The sequence below is a fragment of the Desmodus rotundus genome, chromosome 10 (genome assembly GCF_022682495.2).
Source record: "Desmodus rotundus isolate HL8 chromosome 10, HLdesRot8A.1, whole genome shotgun sequence".
Taxonomy (NCBI): Eukaryota; Metazoa; Chordata; class Mammalia; order Chiroptera; family Phyllostomidae; genus Desmodus; species Desmodus rotundus.
The window spans coordinates 41,099,754-41,112,452 of NC_071396.1; the positions used below are offsets into that span (position 1 = coordinate 41,099,754).

General features: G+C 52.5%; 1 protein-coding gene across 1 annotated transcript in view; it reads left to right on the plus strand.

The window, feature by feature from the left end:
* Positions 1–10,408, plus strand: part of FAF2 (Fas associated factor family member 2) — a 52,289-nt gene extending 41,881 nt beyond the window's left edge. Inside the window, exons 9-11 of the mRNA XM_053912512.1 lie at positions 1,812–1,983; positions 2,737–2,880; positions 7,249–10,408. Coding sequence (XP_053768487.1) covers positions 1,812–1,983; positions 2,737–2,880; positions 7,249–7,431 — 499 coding nt within the window. The 3' untranslated portion in view covers positions 7,432–10,408. The remainder of the gene's footprint in view (positions 1–1,811; positions 1,984–2,736; positions 2,881–7,248) is intronic.
* Positions 10,409–12,699: the final 2,291 nt, after the last annotated feature.

Genomic DNA, 12,699 nt, shown 5'->3' on the forward strand with positions numbered 1-12,699 from the left:
TACGTAAGTAATCTACATTAGTGGTGGAATATCTGGAAAACACAGAAAAGGATAAAGAAGAAATTTAAAATCACCCATAATCCTACCACCACTTTTAACATTCTGTTACATTTTCTTTTAATTATATAGACATGCCCTGGCCATGTGGCTCAGTTGATTGGAGCATCGTCCCGTAAACTGAAAGGCTGGGGGTTCAATTCCCAGTCAGGGCACATGCCTAGGTTGCAAGTCGATCCCCAGATGGGATTCCTGCAGGAGGCAACTGATTGATGGTTCTCTCTTTCTCTCTCTCTCTCGCAAATCAATAAATATATCCTTAGGTGTAGATTAAAAATAGATAATACAAAAATTAAATAGCCCTGGCTGGTGTGGCTCAGTGAATCGAGTGCAGGACTGTGAACCAGAGAGTCACCAGTTTGATTCCCAGTCAGGGCACATGCCTGGGTTGCAGGCCAGGTCCCAGTAGGGGGCGTGTGAGAGGCAAATGATCAGTGTCTCTCTCACACATCAGTGTGTCTCTCCCTTCTACTTCCTTTCCCCTCTCTCTAAAAATAAATAGATAAATAAATAGATGGGAATTTTTTTTGAAGGATTTTCTTTTTTTTAAGATTTTATTTATTTTTAGCGAGAGGGGAAGGGGAAGGGAGAGAGAAAAAGAGGGAGAGAAACATCAGTGTGTGGTTGCCTCTCACACGTCCCCTACTGGGGGCCTGGCCCGCAACCCAGGCATGTGCCCTGGCTGGGAATCAAAGCAGCAACTCCTTGATTCGCAGGCCAGCACTCAGTCCACTGAGCCACACCAGGCAGGGCTAAATAAATAGAAATTTTTAAAATGCAAGCTCTTTAAAAATAATATCAATTATATAGGCACACTCTCACTCCTATGTACATACACAGTTTTTTTTGTTTTAAGATTTTATTTCTAGAGAGAGGGGAAGGGAGGGAGAAAAAGAGGGAGAGAAACATTGATGTGTGAGAGGCACATCTGTTGGTTGCCTCTCTCACACCCCCAACAAAGGTCCTGGCGCACAACCCAGGCATGTGCCCTGACTGGGAATTGAACCGGCAACCTTTCAGTTTGTAGAACACCCACTGAGCCACACCAGTCAGAGCCACAATTTAATTTTATTTTTTTATTTTTAGAGGCAAAGGGAGGGAGAAAGATCAATATGTGGCTGCCTCTTGAGCGCCCCCCCACCGGGGACCTCGTTCGCAACCCAAGCATGTGCCCTGACTGGGAATCCAGCCGGCGACCCTTTGGTTCACAGGCCTGCATTCAAATCCACTGAGCCACACCAGCCAGGGCCATATACAATTTTTTTGGAAAGAAAGTAGGAAATACAACAGAATGTTACAGTTGTTTTCCTCTTTGGTTGGTAGAACTCTGAATAAGATGTTTATACATTTTTCATATCATCTAAGATGTGTGTGTGTGTATGCTTTTTTGATTTTATGAAAGCAACATACACAAAAATGTAGTAGCCCAAAGGGTTATTTTTCTGTACAATATGATCTGATGATCGTGTTATAACAATAATACTGTTACTTTTGTTAGAATTTGGGGGGGGAGTTTAATTTTAACAATGAAGTTAGGAGGGAAAGGAAAACCTTGCCATTTCCTTTTCTGACCCATTAAACTGGGAAAAGAGATGACTGGTTCCGATTCTGCCACATTCTGCTTCGGAGTTCTCTAAGGCGCTGTGAGCTGGTCCTCTGCCAAGATTGTCAGCCTCTTTACCCCCAAAATCCCAGAGAAACCCAGAGCTTGCTAAGACCGCTCTTTTTTCTCTGTGCTTCTGATCTGTCCGCAGGGAAGAGCGGAACCAGACGCAGGTGCTGAGGCAGCAGCAGGATGAGGCCTACCTGGCCTCTCTCAGGGCTGACCAGGAGAAGGAGAGAAAGAAGCGGGAGGAGCGCGAGCAGAAGCGGCGTAAGGAGGAGGAGGTGAAACAGCAGAAGCTGGCAGAGGAGAGGAGGCGGCGGGTAATGGCCTGTCTCTACTTCTGACCCCTCCCTAACCAGTCTGTCTGTCTGTCTTGTCTTTTTTTTTTTTTTTTTTTTTTTAATCCTCACCCAAGGATATGTTTATTGACTGGGGGGCGGGGAGAGAAACAGTGATGTTAGAAACATCAATTGGTTGTCTTCCATAATGCACCCCTACTGGGGACTGAACCTGCAGCCCAGGCATGTGCCCCAACCCAGAACTGAACTGGTGACCTTTTGGTTTGTAGGATGATGCCCAAGCCATACCAGCCAGGGCTATATTTACTACACTTTCATTAAAATATTTTAAAGTTTTAATTAAAAAATTACAACAGTGCATAAAAGGCAAAACAGGTCTGTGCTGTGAAAAGTGAGTATAGGCAGTAAGCAGCTCACAGCGCTGTGCATTCCCAGCAGTGGTTTCTGAGTCTCCACTCTCAGTAGCGGTGTTGGCTCATTGGGCCCTGGCTCGTGGTCTCGGTCGTTATGCAGTGCCACTTGGTTACAGCCCGTGTCCTCGTCCTTCCCTTCATTTCGAACAGTTACTTACCTGAATATGTCAGCACATAGTGCACACGGTGCAGTGGTAGTACTTTGGATTCCCTTGTTCCTGACTCTTGCCAGCAAGGTTTTCCCAGGGTGATCGGTGCATTAGTTACTAGTGTTTTCTTGGCTGCGCAGTGACCTACAGGGTGATTGTACGTCACTTCCTTCTTGGAGCCACAGCCTCACCTTTGCTTTATGTTTCCGCAGAATTTGCAGGAGGAAAAGGAAAGGAAGTTGGAGTGCCTGCCCCCTGAGCCGTCCCCTGACGACCCCGAAAGTGTCAAGATCATTTTCAAATTGCCTAATGACTCTCGAGTAGAGAGGCGATTCCACTTCTCCCAGTCATTAACAGTAAGGACTGCCACAGTTGCGTGACCGTGGGTGTGAAGTCTGGCCTGTAGGCTTGGAGGCTGCTAGGGAGTTGCTGGCATGTGGCCGGTGTGCCTGCTGCTCTGAGGAGCCGGGGCGGGGGCAGGTAGAGGAAGAAGAGGGCAGGAGGGTGCAGTGAACTGCGGTAGGTGCCTTCTGTTCTAGCTGCCAACTCTGAGCAGCACTAAGGGCTCCTTTCATTGGTGGGAGCTCAGCTAAGGGAATAAGGTGCCTTACCAAGAAGTCCCGCAAAGACAGTGTGTTGGAGGAGAGAGGCTCCCAGCAGAACCCACAGCTGTGTGCAAAAGCTCCGTCTCCACTGATCCAGGCGCGCTGGGGCCGTGCCTCAGAGTGTGAACACACGTGCACTTGGCACACCGTTGTCGCCTCCTTTTCTACCCACGGAGGCCACGAGAAGGCCCACTTTGTTGGGCCCCCTTGTGAATCTGGCATCCAGAGGTAAAGAGTGTACTGTTCCATAGGGCGTATTTGAAAGCAGGCACTCCTGTTAATGATCATCTCACAGGACGGGGAGCAAGCTCTCACTCTTCCAGAGCCCCTAGCTGTGCTGCTTTGGCCATTCGTCCTAGTCCGTAGCCGCAGTTTCTCTGCCTGTAACACAGGCGTCGCGAGCTCTCTGAGTGGGGCTGACGGCAGGATTAGGCTTATATGTAAGGTGTTCAGCATGTGCCTGGCTTGTCACAACTCTCATGCTGCTTATTTTTGGTATTTATAACCGAAGAGAAGTTTCTGTTCATACTGCGAGTTGATTTTCCAGGTTTAGAACTGCAGTAGGTTCTGCCACTTCCCCGATCACTGGAAAAAGTCAGGAGTAAATCGCGTACTGGACAGGACCCACAGCAGGCAAGGGAGGCTGCCACACTCGTATGCCTCCTGGTGGGACTGGAGGGGCCTGGACCAGCTGCAGGGCCTTACAGGGCGGCAGACAGCCCAACTGTAGCACCGAAGTGCTCCTCTAGGGATTATTCTGGCGAGTGAGATGTGGTTCTGGAATTCGGGGGCTTACTGGCCAGGAAGGAATGCAAGACTCGAAGAGCCGACAGAGTAAATTAAAGTTACAAGCATTCTGGTAAGGAGCAGATAGCTTCCTCATTTTCTCTCTCATTTTCGTATGTGGGCGAAGGTGCATTAGGACAAGATGAGTGAGCTTCCCGCAGCGCCTACCATGTTGTAGGTGGTTCCCCGCCAGTTTGCCTGTGGGTTTCGGCGGGCAGCCACCTTCACTGACACTTCTGCTGTAGTATGTCAGACAAACTCTCGTTACATATGTGAAAAACTTAACCAAAAGTTGCTCTCTTGAGAGTTTTACAGGAAAATCTGTTAGAATTGTGGAATAGAACAGGCTTGTGGCCAAAGGGGAAGCAACTCATTTGTTAACTACTTAATCCTTAAAGGCTTTCAAATAGGTTCTCAGTAAAAGTTATTTAAAAAACAAAAAACAAACCCCAGACTGAGAAATGCTTGGTCTGAAACGGGGATGAGGCTGGGGCTGGGGAAGAAGCGGTGCGGGGCAGCTCTGGCCTTCCGGTTTGTGTGCATAGAGTTAATAACCTGCAGCGGATGCTTACTGTGTTTAATGCTCTTGGCAACTTTGTGTCTTCTTCCTGTGAGCTCCGTGTTTCCTAAATAATCTCAAGGAGGAGCGAATGTTCAGTGAGATAGTTTGCATGTGGTGCCCAGCTTTCGATAGTGGTAAGATGCTAAGATAACAAAGGAAAAACTGTAGAAAAATCTTAGCCCCATGAGCGGGCAGAAAAGCGGCAGCTGACTTTCTGAACGGCTGCACATGCAGGAGCTCCAAATTACACTCGGCCCGGGACTCGTTTTCCTTTGCACCACGGGCCAGAAGGGGCCCTTTGAGGTGATGTCACCTGTTACCTGTCATCTGCTGTCAGTGGTAACAAAAAATGCCGGTTTTGTCCCCAGGTTGAGACTAGTATTTCCCCCTTATCTGTGGTTTCAGTTACTCACAATCAACTGTGGGCCGAAACATTAAATAGAAAATTTCAGAAATAAAAACTCCTAAGATTTAAGTCACACGCTGTTCTGAGTGGCATGCTCAGGACGTGAATCCTCCCTCTGTCCAGCGGACCCGCGCCGTGTGCTCCCACCCCCTTCCCGGGTGTCAGACCACATTCGTGCAACTCTTATTGCAGTCTGTTCTATTTCATTGTTCTTAACCTCTTGCTGTGCTTAACTTACAAATTAAACTTCATCATAGGTATCCAGTGTCGAAAAAAATAGCATGTATAATATGTAGAGGGGTTCAACACTGCCCACAGTCTCGCATCCACAGGGGGTCCTGGAACGTACCCCCCACAGATAACGGGGGGCTGCTGTATTGTTAAGCAGTGATTGAAAAGAACATGACACACTGTATCATAAAACCCCGTTGGATTCATACCAACAGTACTTGGTGCACGTCTAACTGATACATCTCAAGAAAAGGAGAGTGAGTGTTAATAGAAATTGCAAAAAGTCAGAGAGGGGAACCGGAAATGGTAGGTGTGGATAGACTAAAATATACGGAGGTAAAATTATGAATGAATTGGTAAGAGGACCATGGGTTTGCTCCTTAACTCCTGGAATTGGAGCCCCTCAACTGCTCTGAGGAGGTGAGCTTAAGACAAGGAAGGACTGCTTCGCACAGAGGGGACTAATCTCATGACAGGTGGAGCAGAAAGGAAGTAGAGGTCAGTCCCCTCCGAAAGGAGGGATAACTTGAAAGGAGCGTTCCTGGCCTTTGGGACTGACCTAAAAGGTTCATGCTGCCTTCCCAGCACATCCCTGGGGTCCTTGTTAGATGCGGAATGCCAGGCGAAGGGCCGCAGCACAGGTCCGGGCCGCCTATTCTTCACTGGCCAGAAGAGACAGAGACAGGCTGTCCTGGTCCTAGGTTTCATCAGAGTGAGTTTTCCTGGTGTTGCTGTCTCCTGGTGAAGAATCGACCTGCGCCTTGTCAGAGCCAGAGTGGGGGAGGGGGGCATTCCTACTGGAGAGAGGTCCATGGGGAGGGCCTTGACCAGGTGAAGGAGGCATCCACGGTGGGGACAGCCCACTGCAGAGAAGTCAGAGCCCACAGGCCCAGGACAGGTTGGGATGTCAAAGCCAGAACCGGGCGAGGAGCAGGGATGCACTCTTGGCACTGGCTGGCTGTGTCCAGCACTCCAGCGTGGAGAATTGATGAGGGGGTGCGCAGAGAGTGTGCAGGAACGACAGCACCCCAATGGCGGTGAACATACCTAGCACCTAGATTGTGGCTTTCCGTGCCGTTGTTCGTTAGGGAAACCTGCGGTCCTCGGAGAAGTGGCTGGCTCCAGGGCTGGGGCAGGAAGACACGAGGTGGACCTGGAACGCCCTGGGCCCGAAAGCATGTGATTATTCAGAGAACAGTGGAGCTGTGTCAGGAAGCCCCAGAAGTCGGCTTGATGTGCATCTTCTGACCTCACCTGGAATGTGAACACTAAGATGAATAAGGAGTGCGACATTGTAACCTACCTAATAGAATGGGAAACCGTGCTCAGTAGTACTAGAAATAACTAGAAAGTTGGAGGAGCTGTCCCCATCGTTTCAAAGTGCCTCCCTACACAGTACTCGTTGACGACAAAGGGGACAGAATAACCTCCAGTGCACAAAGTGGTCAGCGTAGGTCACGGACCCAGGTGACCCCTGCGTAGGGTGCACTGAGGGGAGTGCATGGCGCTTCCATTATGCCCCTGCTGAAGACATGCCGCTGAGGTGCAATCTTGGCGAAATAGTGCCCGGAACCTTCCCAAGGGTCAAGGTCGGAAAGTTGGGGGAGACCACGGCTTTGCTGCAGCCTGAAGGAGAGAGATGTGGCAGCTCAGTGCGATGCACAGCTGGGAACTTCATTATTTTGCTGTGAAAGGCAGCTGGTGAGACTTGCACGGGGCCTGAGTGGCGATTGAGTCAGTTACAGAGCCGGCCTGGCAGGGCTGGGCGTGGTCACACGGGACAGTGCCCCCCGTGTGTGAGGCGCGCTGCATTCCGGGGGGGGGGGTGGGGGGTCTCAGTGTGCGCTTGGGTGGGTGGAAGAAAAGCCTCTGCATCCTGTGCTCCGTAACTGGTATTTCCAAATAACAGTTGTCAGCTTTGTATCAGACGAGTTCTCGGAGGGGGAACAGGTGAGCGAATTCAGACCAGGACTGGCGTGAGGCTGTGCAGCAAACCTCTGGAAGAGCGGCCCTGCGAGTCTGCTGCGAGGCCCTTGAGGCCGCGTTCCAGTGTCGGGGGGTGTGGTTTCATGGTGTTGCGTGTGTCTGTCTGGCTCTTCCTCACTGCCCTTCGTTTTCTGTGTGGCCTCTGCAGGTGATCCACGACTTCTTATTCTCCTTGAAAGAAAGCCCTGAAAAGTTTCAGATCGAAGCCAACTTTCCCAGGCGGGTGCTGCCCTGTACCCCTTCAGAGGAGTGGCCCAACCCCCCCACGCTGCAGGAGGCCGGACTCAGCCACACAGAAGTTCTCTTCGTTCAGGACCTCACAGACGAGTGACACTTGCTCTTCCTCTCCCTCCCGCCTCGACTCCTGAAAGAAATGGGGGGGAACAAGAGATGTTATTATTATTAAATACAATATTTTTTTTAATAACTGCTGCATTCTAAAGGAAGGATCAGAGACCACGCTACCCGCGAAAGTCACCACCTCAGTGCGCGCAAGGGCAGCGATGAGCTCCAGCCGGCGGCCCACCTCCCCTCCGGCCTCTGCCCCCCTCACCTGCCCACAGGAGGAGGCTCACCGCCAGCCCTGCCGCGTCCTGGCGAGGACGGGGACCTTCCACTGGTCCTCATTCATTCTTGCTTTTATGGAAATTAAAAGTGACAGACCTCCGTCAACCAGCTCCTGCAGCATCTCCTGGGGACTTGCTTCACCTGCCTCCGGAGAAGAGGGGAGAGAAGGCGTGGAGCAGAGGTGTCCTTGAACTTCCCACAATTTATGAATAACTTTTAAATTGTTTTCTGTTGCTTTGTAATGACCAAAGGAATGAGGCTGACACAGGTGTATTTACTTCCTTTACTTGATAAAGAGCCAATTCTTAAACCCACGACATGATTTCGTGCCCTTGGCTCCTTAGCCCGCAAGAGTGTGATGAAGGTGCCCCGGGCTGGTGTGTTTATTTCTGCCATTGCCCCTCTCGAGTTCTCAGAGAGGACGTTCTTTTTGGTCCAACTCTTGCTGTCCTTCCTTGTCCCCTGCGCACCCCACTTGGAGCATTGGGAGGAAGTCTGGGTTTGCAGCCCCGGCCTAGGCTTGTGTGCAGGTGCACCCACGTGTGCAGTTTGAGCTCCGTGCATACTCACCTGTACACACGACTGCAGCCGTTCCTCGGAATCTCTACCAGGTGGTGGTTACAGGGTCTGCGCCAAGGGCTAGCAGCTCTTCATTCCTTTTGTGAACTTGTGACGGGTGCGCCGTGCTGCCCAGCCCTGGGCTCCCCTGGATTGCCAAGCTCTGTGCCTTCCCAGAGGACTGGCAGGGCCAGGTGGAACCAGCGGACCCCTGTGCGAGCGCCTGCCTGTCTCGGCGGGCGAGAGGTGCCGGCGCGGGCAGTGTGTTCGGGGTAGAAAGACTAGCTGCCTTGAGGGGAGCCCCGGCAGAACTCTCAGGCTTGTGAACTGTTGGAAGGCAGATTTCAGTTTCTGGTGTGGCCCCTGCTGGAGGCAGTTTCTTCCCTCTTCCTCTTGCTGTGTCGAAGTGATGGGGATTTTTAAACCTGGATGTCCCGGCGGTGGTTGAGTTTATGGTGATGGGTGCGTGGGCCAGGCCATGTGTTAGCAGACGCCAGCATGAGCTGATGAGTGTTCCAAAGTGTCTGTGGCTAGACTGCTGCAGCCTCGTGGTGTCGCTGCAAGCCACCGAAGTTAGTCCTCGAGTGCCTCGAGGAAGCATACCTTCACGGATTCTCAGTGTCCAAAGGCTTTCTCTGTTGCTTAACTAAAACCTGAGGCCCGCTCTTAGGTAGCAGTGACTTGGCCACTGTTGTCAGCTGCCTCAGTGGGTGGGGGACACACCCAGGGGCAGGAGCTTGGTGGGTGTCACCTGAGGAGCCTCGATTTCCCAGTGGCTTTGGCACGGGTTTCTAGAACATGGGCTCTAGAAAATGGAGTTCTCCTGGGAGCCTGTTACTCCTCTTGCTCGCTTGCTGTCCCGAGGCCTCAGGAGCAGGATCTCGCTGTCTGTTCTGACGTGTATCTGGAGTGAGTACCGGGATAAACCGCGTTCTCCACTCGACCTTGTGTGAAGTCTGCTTCCCACTGAGAACTATGCAAAACGGAATATTTCCCCGGCACTCACCCTCCACCTGCCCCCGGCCCCACCCCCAGCCCCACCCCCTGCCGTGGCCTTGCGCTGTTCTCGGGCAGTCCCTGGAGGGAAGGCAGGACCTTCGCTCCGCTGGCTGTGCTGTCCTGCCCGTACCTCTTTGGGAAGTTGTGAATTGTTTTCCTCAATAGTTCAGCCTGCATCCTACTCTACAATGTGCACTTTACGCCTCTTGCCTTTTGCTAACTTGTTCGGTGAAGGAAGTCAGACACCAGAATATTAAAAATGTTCTGTTTTTGTCGGTACAGTTCTTGGGACAACTCTTGGGACATCCTTACATCTTTAGGTTTCCAGAGGCTTCCGAAGCACACGCTCCTTTCCTAGTCCGTGTGAAGCAGCCCAGACCCAGTCCTGTCTCCCTGCCGACCCTAGAGCTGCTGCCAGGTGCCGGCTCCTCCCCGCCCCGGAAGATGCCATGCCGTCAATGCCAGTACAATCCATGTGTTGCTCCCAGAGTCTCTGGGGCCTGGGTGGCACCCGCCAGGGAGGAGATGCTGAGAGGCAGGGATCTGCAAGCACTTGCGCTTGTTTCCAAGTCGCCTCCGGGTGACACCAGCTGCTGTTTCCAAATGGCAAGTCATCAGCTAAGGGGAAACGCTTGTTTCAAGTTTCCTCCCGCACTCCTGAGACTGAGGTTGTGGATCAGCTGCCAGACCGTGGGGAAGGACCGAGCGAGAGCCCCAGTTGGGGTTGGTTGGGTTTCTGCAGCCTTAGTGGGGGCCCTCGTGTTTGCTCCTGCCGCAGGGTTCCCTGCAGCAGGTACTTCTTTCTCCTCGCTTGCCTCCACTGTGGTGTTCGCATAAGAGGGGAGGGGCCGGGGGAGACTCTTTTTCTCTCTAAAGAGACAGCAGTTAGTATGAACATTGCTAAAGGTGCCAAGGCCAAGGAGAGAATTTCAGGGGGTGCAGAGTCAGGGGAGTGCGTCTGGTGCTTGAACAAGCAGCTCTGCTCCACGTCCGGTGTTTGCGACTCGTGAGGAGCACCGCAGCAGGAAGTCTGCCTACCGAGGACGCAGTGCCCCGGCTTGGACCGCACCGGGACAGTCCCGTGTAATTGACTGAAGAAATCCAGTGTACTTTAAATTTTTTTCATAAAAGTTTACATTGTATTGTAGGTTAACATTAAATGTTTTATAACAAAAGTTTCATAACCAGTTGTGGGTCCTTCTGTCTGGGAGAGAGGTGGTAGGGACTTTTCTCCATGGGAAGGGGCGGTTGCAGAGCACCGGGGAGGGCCCTGGTGGGTGCGGCTCAGGGGTATGGGTTGAGCGTCAGCCTGCAAACCAGAGAGTCACTGGTTTGACTCCCAGTCAGGGCATCAGGGCACAGGCCTGGGGGCGGACCAGGTCCCCGGTGGGGGCACATGAGAGGCAGCCACACACTGATGTTTCTTTCCCTCTCTCTAAAAATAAGAAAAAATATATATATTAAAAAAAAAAGATTGGGGGAGGGAGCAGAGCATGGCATGGCCAAGAAGCAAGGGGGAACTGGGGCGGCTTGGGCTTCGAGGGGGCCTGTGCGTTCCTGTGAAAGACCGCCACTTGGCAGTGTGGTACAGTAGGCCAGACAGGTCTGGGTTCAAGCTCAGGCCCTGTCATTTGTCAGCTCGTGACCTCAGACACGTTCTTGAGCTTCCCTGCAGGTCAGCGAAGGTTTGTAGAGTCAGACGAGCGTGAGCCCCTGTGCGAGGTGTCACTGGGGGAGAGCCCTTCTCCGTGCCAGTGCGTTCTGAAGGGGTGTTCTCCTCCCGGTACTGACTGTCAGTCACTGTCCCCGCGGAGGAGTGACTAGAGCGTCACTTCTGAGCTAACAAATCCGGGGCTAGTGGGAGGCCCCTCGTAAGGTGTTAGTGCATATATTGTCGTTTCCGAGAGGAAAGTGAAGCCTCAGTTCTCTGCCTTTTCTCTTCCCCATTGTCTGCCCCGTGAGTTAGATTCTTGTCACCGTCACTGTCTGCTGGTGCTGTCACTGCGGCTTATCCCAGGAGGCGAGGCCCTCATCTTTTTAATGTACATCTGAAGTGGAAACTGGAACGTCTCCTCAGTCTCCGAAGTCTGCAAGTTCATTCATTCCTCTTAGGTCGGAATCCACTAAGAGTCAACATTTCACAATTAATTTTGAAGCTTACATATAAAAATTTGGCTATGAGTTAACATTGAGTCAAGAAAGATTCAAACTGATGGCCAAGTACACCTGCTCCCAAATCCTGCCTGTGGCCCTGATTTTAGCCATGTGACCTCAGCTCTGGGCTTCAGTGCCACCTGTGAGACAGGGCTGATGGCAGCGCTGCTGGTGACCCGTGGCTGCCGTGGGGCCTGGCCGGCTGGAGGCCTTCGGGATGTAGTAGCTAAAGGTTCCCCTGAGTGTGGTTAACTGGAGGAGTGAGGAGGGTGAGGGGTGTCGGCTGAGGCTGTGCTCCGGGGCAGCTTGTGCCGACACCTCTTGACAGGCCTCCGGTGTAGCAGTGGGGGCCCAGTGGCGCCCGCCCTTCCTCAGCCTGTGAGCTCAGCTAACAGCCTCCGGCCTCTCCCACAGCTCTTTCCCCGCCTCCCCTGTCCGCCTCGCCTTGCTGACTCTCCGAGTGGGTCTTCCCCTGAAACAAACCTGGTTTCCCCCTGAAGACACCACTTCAAGAAACACTTGAGCAGGGGCCACTCATTTTCCCACGCGTCCTGGCACCAGGAGGCAGGATCTGCATTTCTCTTCTGCCACCTCCACGCACGCCACCCTGAAGCACATGCCATCCGACGGGCGAGCTTCATCCCATCCATGCCGTGGCGACACCCTTGCTGGTTCCTCTGGGTGCCCCTGAGCCAGCTGGCATCTGTGAAGCGCCTTAGGGTGGCAGTGGCGGTGGCAGTGGGAGGGTGCTTCCTTCCCTCCTGTGCCTCCCAGCAGCTCCATGCTTTGAGCGTGGCCTATGCTTGGAACCGCTTCACCCTCGGGACCTGAGAACAAACCCCTCACCCACTACAGCCTTGATTGTGCCAACTCCACTGTCCCTTCTCCGTCCTCCAAAACCTTCCTGTCCCTTCCCGCTGGTCTCAGTTCTCTCTACTAGAATTGTCTTGACTTCACACCCCTCTCTGCTGCAGCCAGTACTGAGTCTCGATTCCCTATGTCAACCCAGCCGTTACGGAGCAGACTCCTAGAATCTCAGCAGGGACGAGGGGCCCTGGGTGGCGCCCACCTGCGCCCTCAATCGAGCTGTAGGGAACTCCCAGGACGTTTCTGATGCACGGGCACTGCTCCCCTGTGTCCCCCTTTCTCAGGTCCGGGCCACCTGCATCCTTTCTGCCCCGAGCCCGTTACCAGAACAGCTTACTTCCTGAGAAACCTGAGGTCTTGTCACGGAACTTCTTCCTTTTTCTGTGATTCCCGAAATTGTTCTGTGATATCACCTGCTTCCTCTTTCCCTTGTGGGTGCATTTTCTTTTAAAAG